We start from the raw sequence: 17,500 nt of genomic DNA, 5'->3' as shown, positions 1-17,500 counted from the left end.
AGTATCACTGCTTATCTCTATGGTTCTGGGTATCACTGATTACGTCTATGGTTCTGAGTATCACTGATTACCTCTATGGTTCTGGGTATCACCTAATGACCTCTATATGTGCGTCGATTCTTTCATCAGAATGTTAGGACCTCATTGGTATAGATATTTCAAAAGCTGTGTGTGGTGTAATAATGCAATTTATAACGATTACCACTTGTGTTATATCGTGCAATGCACTTTGGTGAACTTGATCGTACTCCTATAGGACTGAGGCCTGTTAGACTTGTTTAGGTAGTCTTACATGCCTTGCTGTTTTTGTATATTTCCAATAATTAAAAACATTCATGCACAAGTGCCATATTCTATGAAGAAGATTAAAGGTGTCTGGGGGTGTTCTTATGACTCTTGGACAAAAACTCACAGAGCTTAAAAGGCATATTGACAACAAGAACACAAATGTACATATCCCTCCACAGGGATATAGTCCTTTAAGGGTAAAGAATGTTGACACTAATTTATTTTTCCGTTGTATTTTTATACTTTCCCATTATGGCTGTTATATGTGTGTGTGTGTGTGTGGGGGGGGGGTTATATAGCAGATGAAAGTCACACCCAGACGTACACAATGGTTAATCAAGCAAGAAAACATCCTCACATCTATGCTGCATTTACAGGTCATGTCCATCTGTGACGCTTTTCACAGGCCAATCAGCTGCTGAGCTTCAGGAGGACGCAGAAGAGTCTGTGGTCTTATCGGTCCTGTGTGCTGTGGGGGTCGTAGTCGTGGCGACGGTGTGTGGGATGGCCTTGGCCTTACACTACAAACAAAAGAGGAAGAAGCAGTCAGCAGGTACTCTCTCTCTCTCTCTCTCTCTCTCTCTCTCTCTCTCTCTCTCTCTCTCTCACACTCACCCTCTCTCACCCCTCTTCTTCCTCCTTCTCTCTCTCTCTCTGTCTCTCTCTCTCCCCCTCTCTCTCTCTCTCTCTCTCTCTCTCTCTCTCTCTCACACTCTCTATCTCTCCCTCTGTCTCTCCCTCTCTCTGTTTCTCTCTGTCTCTCAGACATATACATACACAGACACATACATCCCCCCCCCCCACACACACACACATGCACACACCCAGACACAAAAAAACACACTGGAACATACATTCATACATAAACACACACATGCAAATACACACACACACACACGCACAGGCACGCACTAACACATAGTCCCATGCACTCACAGTCTCAACCTCCCGCCCCCCGCCCCACCACACACACACACACACACACACACACACACACACACACACACACACACACACACACACACACACACACACACACACATAGTCCCATGCACTCACAGTCTCAACCTCCCGCCCCCCGCCCCACCACACACACACACACACACACACATCAGGGTCTCAGGGTTGCTTAGTTACTTTGGATCAACTATCACTGTGATTGGCTACATCAGAATATGCTGTGTTCTACAGGGCCAACCTCTTCAACCACAGGCAGAAGCAGAGACCCTGGTCAAAACAAGGAGGTAAGGGGAATGCTGTCAGTGTATGTCAAATCTAAAAAGGAAAGAAAATAGTTTGCAGGAAATCAAGCATTTATTACAGAGGGAAGTGTTTTTAGATATGTTCACCGAACAGTACAATTATTAGTTGTTGAGGAAGCGTCACCTAATTTCACCACATGTGCTTTAGGATGCTGGAGATTATGAAAATGATCCACAGGGCAGGAGCAATGAAGCCATTCGCATGAGTTCCCTCTACCAGAACCTGAACACTACCACCACCCAACCTGATCCAGTTTATCAGAGCCTCCACCCCAACACCACCAAGCCTTAGTCACACTTAACACAGTCAGCCTGAATCTAATGTACTTCTGTATACTATGGTATATGAATATTGAATATTTTTTTATTCATCTATCGTGTATGTATATTTACATTTTGGCCATATAAACATTTCCACCTTTTTTATTTTGCTATTGTAATATTTTAATTGAATATTACATCGGGGGAAACATATAGAAAGATTGTGCAGTTAATAAACGTTGTGTCGTTAATGAAAGATGCTTATACGTCCTTTCACCTCGTGTATATGTATACATATGTGAATCATCTTGGGGTCATCACATTCTTTTGAATAAACATATATATTCTTTATAACACGCCGCAATTGTATTGACTGATTTATTGATCTAAAAGATGAATTTGGTGCCTCTGAACGTCAAGGTGAAGTGCAGCCATAGTTGGAGGAATCTGCTTCTATATTAACTGTGGCTGGTGCAATGACGTGACAGTGATCCAACAGTACTGTTCTCCTGATCTGGAATATTTTCTTATCAATTGCAAACCCTTCTACTCCCCCCGCGAGTTCGCTTCATTCATTCTGGTCGGTGTTTACATTCCACCGCATGCCAACGTGCAAGAGGCACAACGCAGGCTTGCCGACCAGATACTATGTGTGGAACGGACTAACCCGGACTCCCTAGTTATTGTCCTCTGCGACTTTAACAAGGGAAATCTCTCCCGCGAACTCCCCAAATACAAACAATTTATTAAATGCCCGACCAGAGAGGAGAACATTCTGGATCACTGCTACACCACAGTAAGCAGTGCCTACCACGCCGTCCCCCACGCTGCACTGGGACTCTCGGACCACGTCATGGTACATTTGATTCCAGCATACAGGTAGAAACTTAAACTCTGCAAACCTGTTGTCAGGACTTCAAAGCAGTGGACCAGTGAGGCTGTGGAGGATCTTCAGGTGTGCTTGGACTGTACAGACTGGGAGGTGTTCAGGACTGCTTCAAACAGCTTGGACGAGTACACAGAGGCAATGACAAACCCTGGTTTACAGTAAAACTCAAAAAGCTGAGGTTGGAGAAGGATGAGGCGTTCAGGAGTGGGAAAAGAGACAGATATGTAGAGTCAAAATACAGGTTTAGGAAGGAAGTGAGAGATGCTAAACGTGTGTATTCTAAGAAACTTGAACACCAGTTCTCATCCAACGACTCTGCCTCTTTCTGGAAAGGGCTTAGGCTGATTACCAATTGTAAGCCTAGAGCCCCCCACTCCACTAACGACTCACGCCTGGCCAACAGCTTGAATGAGTTTTACTGTCGCTTTGATGGACAATGGAACAGTCCTGACACCATCCCCCGTGACACCTCCCCCCCAGCCCCAGCCCATCAACTGCACCGCCCCCACCACAGCAGAGGCCTGCGCCCTCTCACAACTGCCCACCTCAGAGCCCCCTCCCTCCCCCCCCCTCGACAGTGACGACTCTCTCCATCCTTGAGAGAGACGTCAACAGACTATTCAAGAGACAGAACCCCCGCAAAGCAGCCGGGCCAGACTCTGTCTCTCCATCAATCCTGAAGCACTGTGCTGATCAGCTGTCTCCGGTGTTCACAGCCATTTTTAACACCTCACTGGAGCGAGCCACGTACCAGCCTGCTTCAAGACCTCCACCATCATCCCCGTCCCCAAAAAAACAAAAGTAACTGGACTCAATGACTACAGACCCGTCGCCCTGACCTCTGTGGTTATGAAGGCATTTGAGCGTCTGGTGCTGGTTCACCTCAAAGCCATCACTGACCCTCTACTGGACCCCCTGCAGTTTGCCTACAGAGCCAACAGGTCTGTAGACGATGCAGTTAACATGGCCCTTCACTTCATCCTCCAGCACCTGGACTCCTCAGGAACCTACGCCAGGATCCTGTTTGTTGACTTCAGCTCTGCCTTCAACACAATCATTCCGGCTCTGCTTCAGGACAAGCTCTCCCAGCTGAGCGTGCCTGACTCCACCTGCAGGTGGATCACAGACTTCCTGTCTGACAGGAGGCAACGCGTGAGGCTGGGGAAGCATGTCTCTGACTCCAGGACTATAAGCACCGGTTCCCCTCAGGGCTGCGTTCTTTCCCCTTTACTCTTCTCCCTGTATACCAACAGCTGCACCTCCAGTCACCAGTCCGTCAAACTCCTTAAGTTTGCGGACGACACCACCCTCATTGGGCTCATCTCTGGGGAGGATGAGTCCGCTTACAGGTGGGAAATTGACCATCTGGTGACCTGGTGTGGGCAGAACAACCTGGAGCTAAATGCTCTGAAGACAGTGGAGATGGTCGTAGACTTCAGAAGGAACCCAGCCCCACCCACACCCATCACCCTGAGTGACTCCCCAGTCGACACTGCGGAGTCCTTCCGCTTCCTGGGCACCATCATCTCCCAGGACCTCAAGTGGGAGCTGAACATCAGCTCCCTCACCAAAAGAGCTCAACAGAGGATGTAGTTCCTGCGGCAGCTGAAGAAGTTCAACCTGCCAAAGGCAATGATGGTGCACTTCTACACCTGCATCATCGAGTCCATCCTCACCTCCTCCATCACCGTCTGGTACGCTGCTGCTAGTGATGGCAGCCTAACACTGAAGCGCCGGAACGTGCTTCATACCTTAAACTACACCAACCATAAAACCACTGCTTCGAAGGTTGCTTTGGTACGGAAAAATCACGTGACATATTACGTGCGAAACAGCAACTGCTTCTTTCTCCAAATGAATCAGCTGAGTGGTTCACAGCGCCACGCACGAAACAGTCAGTTGCCTCGTTTTAATCTGAATTGTAGCGCCTTCAAAGCATAAAAACTTCTGCGCACAACATTGCGCTTGGTTCGCAGTAGCCTATCTCATTCTGTGACAGTCATTACGTTCGTATTGATTTATCATCATTATGAAAGCATCTAGGAAGAGAGGTCGTTCTGACATGTGGAAACACTTTATTCTGATCGCTCATGATAAGGTGCGCTGGCTGTTAAATATTTAGGCTATAGGAAAAGTAGACTATATCGACAGGCTCAGTCCAAAAAGTGTAGAACAAATAATGTTTTTAAATCAAAATCTTTGACTGTTCCATATCCAACATAGTTACACAAGCACACCCAACTTGTGCCATATTTGTCCAGCGCATCCTTTCCCCAAGCACTCTCTCTTCAATAACACAATATACAAAAAATAATTAATCTTTATTTGTAAAAACTATTTTTATCACAATCTTTGTATACGGGTGCATGTGTGTGTGTGAGTGTGTGTGTGTGTGGGGGGGGGGGATTTGGCGCGTGCACACTAGATTGTCATTGTTTTAAAGCTTCGTCCCACTGTCTAGCTGGGCTAATGTAGTTGCAGCCTTGGCACATCACCAGGAGAGGTCACTGTTACTGAAGGTTCAAGTAATGAACTGATTTTTGAAACAATGTGCCTAATGGTTCAATGCTTCACCAAAGCTTAATTTGCCCATCACTAGCTGCTGCCACTGCCAATGACAAAGGCAGACTGCAGCGTATCATCCGTTCTGCTGAGAAGGTGATTGGCTGCAATCTTCCATCTCTTCAGGACCTGTTCGCCTCTAGGACCCTGAGGCGGGCAGGTAAGATTGTGGCCGATCCCTCCCACCCGGGTCACAAACTCTTTGAGGTTCTTCCCTCCGGCAGGAGGATGCGGTCCATCAGGACCAAAACCTCACGCCACAAAACCAGCTTCTTCCCAGCTGCAGTCGGCCTTATTAACAAGGCCCGGGACCCCCACCTGACCTGGTCTCTTATCCCACCCCCACACCCCAAGTCTGTGTTACATTAACACACATTACATTACATTGCTCATTCACATTGCACTCCTGTTTTGCATTTTGCACTCTACTTTCCACTTTACTTTTTTTATATTCATTGTTTAGATATTTGTATCGTATATATTGTGTTTTTTGGTTCTGATGTGTAGTACTTTTCCTATGTAGTACTTATTTGTGTTTTTATGTTTTATGTTATGTGTAGTACTTATTGTGTTTGTATGTTTTTTATGTTTACTGTATGCACCTTCACACCAGAAAGAATTCCAAGTAGGTGTAAACCTACATGGCAATAAATCCCATTCTGATTCTGATGTGTATGTATGTGTGTGTCTCAGCGCCCATGCGTTTGCATGTAAGTGTGTGTGTGTGTGTGTGTGTGTGTGTGTGTGTGTGTGTGGGTGTGCTTCTTGTCTTGTCTTGGCATCAGGTGGCATTTGTATTCTATTCTCCATATATGATATGTATATACTGTATTGTATATATTGTGTGGTTGTGTTGAATCTCAAGAGTCAATATTTTAGAAGTCTTTTCTTAATAGCAATACCAACAAGAGATTCATATTGAGGTTTTTGCTGTTGCTTGGTCAGATAGAACACAGTTTACAATCTCCTGTTGCAACACCTCAGAGTCTATCATTGCACCTTCCTTTTTGTCCTCTAGGGGGAGCATCATTACAGATCTCCTAATTCAACAGCCCAGAGTCTAACATTTCACCTTCCCTTTCGTCCACTAGGGGCATCATCTCCTAATTCAACAACCCAGAGTCTAACATTTCACCTTCCCTTTCGTCCACTAGGGGCATCATCTCCTAATTCAACAACCCAGAGTCTAACATTTCACCTTCCCTTTCGTCCACTAGGGGCATCATCTCCTAATTCAACACCCCAGAGTCTAACATTTCACCTTCCCTTTCGTCCACTAGGGGCATCATCTCCTAATTCAACAACCTAGAGTCTAACATTTCACCTTCCCTTTTTGTCCTCTAGGGGCAGCATCATCACAAATGACCCCTGCCCCTACAATACACTCTGTGGCAATGGAGAGTGAAAAGCCATGTGGGCTATTACATGTGAAGGGATATGATATTAAATGAGGAAGGGGTAGTGACACAAGTAATAATATATGTATAATAACTTGTAATGTTATTATAGTATTATTATAATATTAAGATTTTGGAGGCCAAAGAAATTCAAAATAATTAAGAAACACTGAGAGTTCATCAGTTGGATGCATGTTGCCTGGATTCATGTGTTGACAATTTCAGACTCGGACTCATCTTTTAAATGTGGGAATGTTTTGTAACTTTTTGAGATGTGAAATCAGATTCAGGATGACAGCTTGATCCTGTCTGGCACAGTGTTGAGGAAAATGGAAATGTTTTTAAACGTGAAATCCTTCTCTTGTGCGCTCTTAAGAGGCAGCTGGTCTGCTCCTCCTCCTCTCTGCTCTCTGAAGCATTGTGTGCGTGTGCGTGTGCGTGTGTATGGTGTTACCAGGCGCTTCTTCCTCTTTGCTGCATGACGCCCCAAAACCACAGCAAGGGTCATCAGACACACGTTCACACACGTTCACACACAGGTATACACGCGTTTACACGCGCTTACACACGTTCACACACACACACACATTCATACACACACACGCACACACACACACACACACACACACACACACACACACACACACACACAATGCTTCAGAGAGCAGAGAGGAGGAGGAGCAGACCTCTTAAGAGCGCACTGCCATACGAGCACCACTCAAACAGAAACTTAAAGGCAGATGCAGACAGAGGGATAGATAGACAGATAGACAGATAGATAGATAGATAGATAGATAGATAGAAATATAGATAGATAGATAGATAGATAGATAGATAGATAGATAGATAGATAGATAGATAGATAGATAGATAGATAGATCTATTTCTCACACACAACGGACGACATGAAGGAGCCTTTGATCATCTTCTGCTGTCTACTTGCTGGTGAGTTTATCTGTCATCTGCGATCTCACACCATACAGGCACACACACACACACACACACACACACACACACACACACACACACACACACACACACACACACACACATACACACATCATCTGCGATCTCTCACCATACAGGCACACAGATACATACATATTTACATACCAGGGAGACTGGTTGGTACTGTGGTTTTGTTCTAACTAAAGATGATATGTGTGTGTGTCTGTGTGTGTGTGTGTGTGTGTGTGTGTATGTGTGTGTGTGTGTGTGTGTCTGTCTCTCTGTGTGTATGTGTGTGTGTGTGCAGGTGTTCATTCTGTGGAGTCTGTGATCGAGGTGACTGGATATGTTGGTGGATCAGCACTGATCAGATGCCCCTATGATAACGGATATGAAGAATACTCCAAGTACCTCTGCAGAGGGTCATGCGTCGTGGGAGGTAAAGACATTCCTGTCAGAACTGAAGCAGGCCAGACCAAAGCAGTCGATGGACGATTCTATCTGCATGATGACACCACTGCTAGAGTGTTCACTGTGACCATCACTGGACTGACAGCAAAGGATTCTGGGCAGTATTGGTGTGCCATTACCACAGGATATGGATGGAATGACGTGTATACTGAAGTGGCGTTAACGGTTTCACAAGGTAACAATCAAGAGATGAAGACACAGTTCTGCAGAACATGTCTGTTTCTCAGTCTTTAATGGAATGTCCTTAATTCAATTATGCATCATCTTCCTGTATCTCTCTCTCTCTCTCACTCTCTCTTTTGCTTTATCTCTCTCTCTCCCTCTTTCTCTCTCTCTCTCTCTCCCTCTTTCTCTCTCTCCATCTCCTTCTCTCTTTCTCTCTCTCTCCCTCTCTCCATCTCTCTCTCCATCTCTCTCTCTCTTTCTCTCTCTCCATCTCTCTCTCTCTCAGTTCCACTTCCCTCCCCAAACACGACTCTCCTTCCCACTGAGGATCATTCTCTCACACCTCCACAATCATCTACTCCTCCGACTTCCAGTGAGTATCACTGCTAACCTCTATGGTTCTGGGTATACCTGCTTACCTCTATGGTTCTGGGCATCACTGCTTACCTCTATGGTTGCTGTTTTATGCAAGTCAATTCTTTCATCAAAATGTTGGGACCACATTGGTATAGATATTTCAAAAGCTGTGTGTGGTTTAATAATGCAATTTATAATGATTAACACTTGTGTTATATCATTCAATGCACTTTGATATACTAGATGGTTGAAGAATGTAGACACTAATTTATGTCTGTATTATTCCATTGTATGTACACAACGTACACAATGGTTAACCAAGCAAGAAAACTTCCCCACATCCATGCTGCATTTACAACTGATATATGTGCATCTGTGATGCTTTTTACAGGCCAATCAGCTGCTGACCTTCAGGAGGACACAGAAGACTCTGTGGTCATACTGGCCCTGCGTGCTGTGGGGGTCGTAGTCTTGGCAACGGTGTTTGGGATGGCCTTGGCCTTATACTACAAACAGAAGAGGAAGAAGCAGTTAGCAGGTACTCTCTCTCTCCCTCTCTCTCTCTCTCTCTCTCTCTCTCTCTCTCTCTCTCTCTCTCTATCTGTTTATCTCTCTCTCTCCCTCCATCTCTCTCTCTCTCTCCCTCTCTCTCTCTCTCTCTATCTATCTCTCTCTCTCTCCCTCTCTCTCTCTATCTGTTTATCTCTCTCTCTCTCTCTCTCTCTCTCTCCCTCTCTCTCTCTATCTGTTTATCTCTCTCTCTCCCTCCATCTCTCTCTCTCTCAGACGCATCCATACACATGTGCATAAACATACACTGGAACATACATCTATACATAAAAAACACAGGCACACATGCAAATACAAACATACACACACGCACAGGCATGCACTAATATGCAGACCCACATACATAGTCCCCATGCACTCACAGTCTCAGCTCACAAACCACAAACCACAAACAGCATGAGGTGTTCTTGGCTTCAGGATGTGGTTTAACAGCAACCATTAGGGTCTCAGGGTTGCTTAGTTACTTTGGATCAGCTATCACTGTGATTGGCTACATCAGAATATGCTGTGTTCTACAGGGCCAACCTCTTCAACCACAGGCAGAAGCAGAGACCCTGGTCAAAACAAGCAGGTAAGGGGACTGCAGTCAGTTTATGTCAAATGTAAAAAGAAAGAGTTTTTTTTTGTTTCTAGATGTGTTCACCACACTGTAAGATGTTCAGCTATTGAGGAAGCATCACCTAATTTCACCACATGTGCTTTAGGATGCTGGAGATTATGAAAATGATCCACAGGGCAGGAGCAATGAAGCCATCCGCATGAGTTCCCTCTACCAGAGCGTGAACACTACAACCAAGCAACCTGACTCGGTTTACCAGAGCTTGAACTTAAACACCGTCCAACCTGATCCAGTTTATCAGAGCCTCCACCCCAACACCACCAAGCCTTAGTCACACTTAACACAGCCAGCTAGTTAGTGCTAGTTTATCAGAGCATACACCCCAACACCACCAAGCCTTAGTCGTACAGTCAGCCTGAATCTATTCACCAAATATATATTTCCAAAGCCATCAACCTCAGAATCTCTTTTAGCAATGTGGTACACTTGCTGTGCTGTCTATCTAGATGTCTGGCTGGTATGTAAGTATTCTATCTAGATGTCTGGTCAGTCTGTAAGTATTCTATCTAGATGTCTGGCTGGTATGTAAATATTCTATCTAGATATCTGGCCGGTATGTAAGTATTCTATCTAGATGTCTGGCCAGTCTGTAAGTATTCTATCTAGATATCTGGCCAGTCTGTCAGTATTCTATCTAGATGTCTGGCCAGTCTGTAAGTATTCTATCTAGATGTCTGGCCAGTCTGTAAGTATTATATATGTGATTCACGCCTCTCTGCTCACTGTAAATTACTCAGAGTAATTAGAATTGCTAGTTACTGCTAGTGCTTATTACTAGCTAAAGTTCACAGATGATGTGGGGGAAACTATGGAATATGAAAATGTAATATATTTGTTTTCATCTATCGTGTGTGCACATTTACATTCTGCCTATATAAACATTCCCACCTTTTTATCATGCTATCAAAATATTTTAATTGAATATAACAGCAAGGAAAACATAAAGAAGGATCATGCAGTTAATACAATTTGTCTCACTAATGAAATATGTTTGTATGTCCTTTCACCTCGTGTAAATATATTCATATCTGAATCATCTTGGGGTCATCACATTCTTCTGAATAAACATATATGTTCTTTATAACACGGCACCATTGTATTGATTGATCTATTAATCCAGTGACCAGTTATTAGAGACAAGTTTTACTCCTTGTAAATAAGTAATTAAGTCAATAAAGGTGTAAAATGAGTCATGAAGTAATAATTAAAATAATAAATTAAGTAAGGAATGAGATGTAAACAAAGGATGATGTTGTTACAGTTTATAACCGACAGAGGTCACTGTTGTCATTGTTATGATCTCCTTCACACCTCTTCTCTCTCTCTCCCTCTCTCTCTTTCTCTCTTTCTGTCTCTTTCATTCACTAACCTATTTGAGATACCACCTCACAGTCTATGCTATTCTATCAGACCATGTCAAAGCAGTAATATGACAGAGGTCTCTATCTCTATCTCTATCTCTATCTCTCTCTCCCTCGCTCTCCCTCTCCCTCTCTCTCTCTCGCTCTCTACCTCTCTCTCTCTCTCCCCCTCTCTCTTTCTCTCTCTCTCTCTCTCTCTCTCTCTCTCTTTGGGGTGATTTGTTCCCACCCCCTTTTAAGCATGATTGTTATTGATCAACTTCTTGTCATTATTCTAAATTGATCAAATATATTGTTTTTTTTTTTTTTTTTTTTTTTTTTTTTGTTTGGCCCCTTCGTGCCCATGAGAAAAGTGTTTCCACTCTGTGAGTGTGGCCAGTGGTCAGGGCTGACTTTGATGAAGTTAGTGGCTGTGGTTTCACTCAATGCTGTAGAGCACAAGCACATAAGAGAGAGAGAGAGAGAGAGAGAGAGAGAGAGAGAGAGAAGGAGAGAGAGGGGGGTAGAGAGAGAGAGGGGGAGAGAGATAGAGAGAGAGGGGGTGAGAGATAGAGAGAGAGAGAGAGGGGGTGGATAGAGAGAGAGGGGGGAGAGAGAGAGAGAGAGGGAGAGAGAGAGAGAGAGAGAGGGAGAGAGAGAGAGAGAGAGGGGGGTGAGGGGGAGAGAGGGGGGAGAGAGGGGGGTGAGGAGGAGAGGAGGAGAGAGGGGGGAGATATCGAGAGAGAGTCCAAGTAAGTCTGCGCAGGAAGACAAATCAAAAAGATCAATTTGGTGCCCCTGAAAGTTATTGTGAAGTACAGCCATAGTGTTGTGTGGCCCCTTTGTTCCCGTGAGAAAAGTGTTCACACTCTGTGGGTGTGGCCAGTGGTCAGGGCTGACTGTGTTGAAACTAGTGGCTGTGGTTTCACTCTGTGCTGTAGAGCACAAGCACATGAGACAGAGAGAGAGAGGGAGATATAGAGAGGGAGAGAGACAGGAGGAGAAAGGGGGGGGGGGGGCAGGTACAGATCTTTTTTATTGAATACGATATGCATAGATGCAAAGCTACTGATAAGCAAATATATGTTTTCCAGTTCTTCCAGTAGCTTTACATGTGTGACTAAATATGAGGTTAGAGGAGTACAGAGGAGCAGAGAGGAGCAGATTGTCAGAGGAGCAGAGAGGTTCAGAGAGGTGCAGAGAAGAGCAGAAAGGAGCAGAGGGGCAGGGAGGAGCAGAGAGGAGCAAAGGGGAGTACAGAGGTGCAGAGAGGAGCAGAGAGGAACAGAGAGGAACAGAGAGGTGCAGAGAGGTGCAGAGAGGAGTAGAGCAAAAGAGGAAGTGATGTAATGACCTCGCTCCGCCCACTGATAATCAGGAAACCAGAAACACACTCTTCTATAAACAGTTCAAACGAGCTGAGTCACATCACAGACGTGGGGAGGAGTTGACCGTCAACAGTAGAACCCTTACAGGAGCTGGATTAGAGGGACCATCAGTGTGGGGACATAACCAGGAGCTTTGAGGTGACCATCATCGCAGTATGAAGGTCCTACTGACCCTCACCATCCTCTTGTCAGGTAAAAATAGCCCCTAAACTCCTGTTTGTTTAAACTCATGGCATGTAGGTGGGTAACTATGGTTAATCTAAGATACTTTTTTCTGCTCATTTGTGTCTTTCAGTTCCTGGTGAAATCAGTGGCAAAGAAGAAAAAAAAGAAACTATTAAACTAATTGGCTTCTCTGGAGGGGGAGTCATTGTCAAGTGCAGTTATAAAGATAAATACAAACAAAAAGAGAAGTCCGTCTGTAAGGGTGATGATAGGAAGTGCATGTTTAACAAATTATCCCGTGCCACAGAACAGCAGGTCACTCTACACGACACAAATAACAACTACTTCTTAGTGCTGATGACAAAACTCACACCACAGGATTCAGGAATGTATCAATGCTTAGTGGAGGAAGATCAAGACAAGTACATCAACACCCCATTCAGTCTGGAGGTGAAACAAGGTGAGAGTTAAGTGTGTTGTTGTTGGCATTGCAGCGTTAGTTAATGATGAAGTGGTAACCTATTTTTAAGATATTATGCAATATAATTTGTGAGGACAATCACAGGCTTTTCTGAACCTCCTATTTAAACTGTGTCCTGATGACTCCATGATGTTTGTGTTACTAACAGAGCCGTGTTGTGGCCATTCCATCACAAAGACTGGTTATGTGGGTGACAGTATTGTCATCACCTGCAAGTACCCTGACAACAAGAAAGGGAACATCAAATACTTCTACAAGCAACACAATGTCACCATCTTCAATCTAGAAACTTCAACTGATTCACAACACCAGAACCTTCCCATCACTGATGATAGAGACTCAAATGAATTCAGTGTGACCCTCAGGAAGCTGACAAAGGCTGATGCTGGAGTCTACTGGTGTGGAGTGGGAACTGGGGCAGACACTGGCAGCAGTAACCTGATCAATGAAGTTAAACTCAATGTCTGTGGTGAGAGAATCTAACAATACAAACACACACACATACACATACACACACACACACACACACACACACACACACACACACACACACACACACACACCCACACAACTTTTATGTTCACCATTTGGCCACTTCGTTCCCATGAGAAAGGTGTTGACACTCTGTGGGTGTGGCCAGTGGTCAGGGCTGACTGTGATGAAACTAGTGGCTGTGGTCTCACTCCGTGATGCAAAGCACATGAGAGAGAGAGAGAGAGGGGGAGAGAGAGAGGTAGAGAGAAAGAGACATAGAAGGAGGTAGAGAGCGAGAGAGCCTGCATGCAGAGCTGATTAATGTTCCCATCTGCCCATTAATAGCGTTTCCCTTTTCCAAGTCTGCAGAGGAAAACGTCAAATAGATGAGGAGCAGGATCTCTCTCTCTCTCTCTCTCTCTCTCTCTCTCTCTCTCTATCTCTCTCTCTCTCTCTCTCTCTTTTTCTCTCTCTCTCATGTCCTTTAATACTATGACAATGTTTAGTCTGCATCAATTCCAATTGATTTCCCATTTTTGTTTCATTTTACAATCATTTAATTTTGGAAACCTGCACCTTCCGTACAAAACAGTGCATGTAGCAAATGTGTAAACACTTCAGTTGTCAATTTCAGATCAGAAGGGTTCCAACTGTCAACCTCCAAGCATCATTACACCATCTGCAAGGCCTCCTTCCACTCAGGTATTACCTGACCAGACATCTACACCACCATTGGGTAAGAATCCATCCACTTTCACTTTCACTTCATCATAGAGTAACTGGTTGTCTTTGGAGGCTTCACCTGTCTCCTAATAATACCTTTGTTTAAGCAGGGATAGGGTGACCTTGAGATTATGCGTCATAATAAGGACACCTATATCTGTCAGATTATTCACATGTGACTGCGTACAGTATGCTCATACTGAAACAAGAAAACAATCAGAGAATTACAGTAGTTGTACATCAATGAGATTGAATGGGGCCGCCCCTGCCTGACCTTCCTGATAAGACTGGACTCTGTGACTATTAGATAGTAATGACCATTAGGATTCATGTTAATTTCAATGTATATTTGATTCAGGGGTTTGAAATACCATCACTAATTACACATTGCATACAGAGAGAAACTACGGCTGTGAAATAAATTACTGTTTGTGTTTTGTTGTTTTCAGGCAGCAATACCGTCACCGCAGTCTGTGTGACTCTAGCTGTGTTGGTAACCGGACTGGTCGGAGTTCTGCTCTATGTGTGTAAAAACAGGAAGACACAGGGTGAGGTTGATCATCATTTCTAATAACAGCATACACATGAGTCATTACATGCTGGACAGTCAGGGTGAGGTTGATCATCATTTCTACTAACAGTCAGGCTTGAGCGTACATGAAATAAACACACACACAAAGTGAAACACACCCACATCTTTGTAAAATGATGGATAGTGGGTCGTCATCTAACCCTGGTGTTTAGGTGACACACACAGCAGTTGGAAACAATGGAACAGATAATAAATTACAGAATTTAAAAATAGAACTGAAACAATAGTTGAAACTGAAAAGAAATTCTGTTCAGAATCAGATTGTTGGAGCTTTATTTGTATTCCTTATATGATCAGTATTCTTGCGTCCACAGGCAACACCACACCAACAGGTTACACCCAGAGGGTAAGACAACTATTTCCATTGAAACATATGAGCTGAGCCGTCTAATAACCAAGCCGTCTAATAACTGCTTGTAAAATATAAATTGTACTGATAGCTGGTTTAGTTTGCTGGCCTAAAGACTGTCACTGAAGATCTTCATCATGTCTTGACTGATTTCTGAAGCCCCAGGCAGACACCAGCTGCTCCTCAGATCCCGGACCAGCCTGCCCCAACTACGCCACAGTCACGTTCCAGAAGAAGCCAGAGAAAGTGAAGGATGTCAGCTCTGCTGTCACGCCCGGAGAAGAAACCACCAGTGACTACGCTACCATCCAACACCACTGATAACCATTCTCTCTCTCTCTCTCTCTCTCACTCTCTGTTTGTGTTTCTCTTCTTGTTACATAGTCCTGGGTTTCTGGTTGCTTCCTGCTTTGGTCTGTGCGGTTTTGCTATAGGTGGAGACTGGGCGTGGTCCTGTGATTACTGGGACCGGCCTACACGGATAAAAGCCACGCAGTTCCCAAGATGGACGCTCGCTCTCGCCTCGCAAAAGAACAGACGCTGGCACACAACCTTTATTATAACCGATATACCGTTCCCTTGAACTCTCTGTTCTGACAAATATTCCGGGTATTGTTTCTTGTGACGTGGGTGGTTATTTTCGGCACTTTATTAGTGGTAGTTAGTTAGGGTAGGTAAATAAGTTGGACATCGGAAGACTCACTTTTTGTTTTGCCTGTCTCGTGAATTGTACGTCGGGCACGGGAGCCAGGCAAGTTCACACCACCAGCACAGTAAGCGTGAGGTTTTCTTTTTCCTTTTTTCCTGTCAGTCTTCTAACCACCTTGTTTGTCCGGGATTTTGGGGCTTTCTTTGATTGTAGTAAATGTATACTTTTGTAAACTAAACCCAACACTGTGGCTTCGTTTTGTTAGGGTCTCTGGTTTGGGGGGATTCGTAACACTTCTTCAAAACAGTATCTCTGTTCATCCTTCTCTTTGTGCCCACCTCTCTTGCTCCTCTCTCTCTATTTTGTCTCTTTGTTTGTTTTGCAGTTGAGCTATTCATACTTAATGTGGATTTGCTGGTGTGTGTCGCTTGAAGAAGATATTACTTAATGACGTATTATGTTTGCCTGTAAAATACATGTCGTTTATATTTAGGGTACTCTTTCACTTGCTGTCACTGATGTAACAAGTACATTAGCAGGATTGACGCATACACTGTAATGCCATTTTTGTATGGTAGAGGTCTCTATCTGTTTGTTTATTCTCTTCTCCACTTTCTGTCTGCTTCTCTCTGTTCCTTCTCCTCTCCTTCTCTCTGGTTTTGTCGAGTTATAATTATGACCGCCACTGCACTGCAGTAGCAGTCATTCAGTGTTTGTACAATGTTTTTGTTGTTGTTTTTTTTCACCAATTTTTGTGACGATATCACTTAGACCACCACTCCACATGAAACGTGATTGTAGCCCTGCATGGCTGATAGGAATATAAGGTTTGTGTCGTACAAATCAGCTTGGACTCCGATGACCGCTGTAATGAACTATTATCATGATAGTGTGTATACCCCTGAAACTTGACTGTGGCCCCACATGGCTGATAGGAATATATGGTGTGTGTCTCTAGTGGGCGTGTCCCTTTGTGCTAGTGCCCCCTTTTGCTACTTGGGGCAGTTCACACATTCTGATTGGACCCCGATGTCTGCTGCTTGATTCTATATTTAAACGTATTATTATGATAGTGTATACTACTGTCCTGTTATAAATGTATTATTATGATAGTGTATACTACTGTCCTGTTATAAATGGCAATATTTGTATGCCTATATGTTGCATTTACTCTGCATTTAGTATTGTCTTCAAGCATGTTCTTTTCTTCAGCTATTAATTCTACATTTTATATAGACGTACATATTTTTGCAAACTTTGTGTGAATAAATGGCAAGTACAATTAAACAATGAAGCTCATATTGTTGATTACACGTGTACATTTCACAAAAAACTAACACTTACCACAAGAACATATAAGGTGATGGTCCGGTGATGGTCCTGCATACGTATGTACTATTATGTATATATATATATATATACGTATATATATATATATATATATATATATATATATATATATATATATGTTATAAAGTCAAGCTCATCCTCATATTCACTAGATAGGTCTCACACCCTACCAGTCGAGTTGTTAATACATCACCCTGGCA

General features: G+C 43.8%; 1 protein-coding gene across 1 annotated transcript; it reads left to right on the top strand.

Moving 5' to 3' along the window:
* The first annotated feature begins 12,527 nt into the window (after window positions 1-12,527).
* Window positions 12,528-17,219, top strand: LOC116219246 (polymeric immunoglobulin receptor-like). The gene is made up of 7 exons (XM_031562411.2): window positions 12,528-12,709; window positions 12,813-13,142; window positions 13,312-13,632; window positions 14,272-14,373; window positions 14,810-14,908; window positions 15,267-15,298; window positions 15,461-17,219. The coding sequence occupies exons 1-7, from the start codon at window positions 12,673-12,675 to the stop codon at window positions 15,620-15,622; spliced, it is 1,083 nt and encodes a 360-aa protein (XP_031418271.1). The 5' UTR covers window positions 12,528-12,672; the 3' UTR covers window positions 15,623-17,219.
* The last annotated feature ends 281 nt before the right edge of the window (window positions 17,220-17,500 follow it).

The sequence above is a fragment of the Clupea harengus genome, chromosome 24, assembly GCF_900700415.2.
Source record: "Clupea harengus chromosome 24, Ch_v2.0.2, whole genome shotgun sequence".
Classification (NCBI taxonomy): Eukaryota; Metazoa; Chordata; class Actinopteri; order Clupeiformes; family Clupeidae; genus Clupea; species Clupea harengus.
Note: the sequence above shows the minus strand (reverse complement) of the source record. Positions and strands in the feature narration are given on the sequence as shown.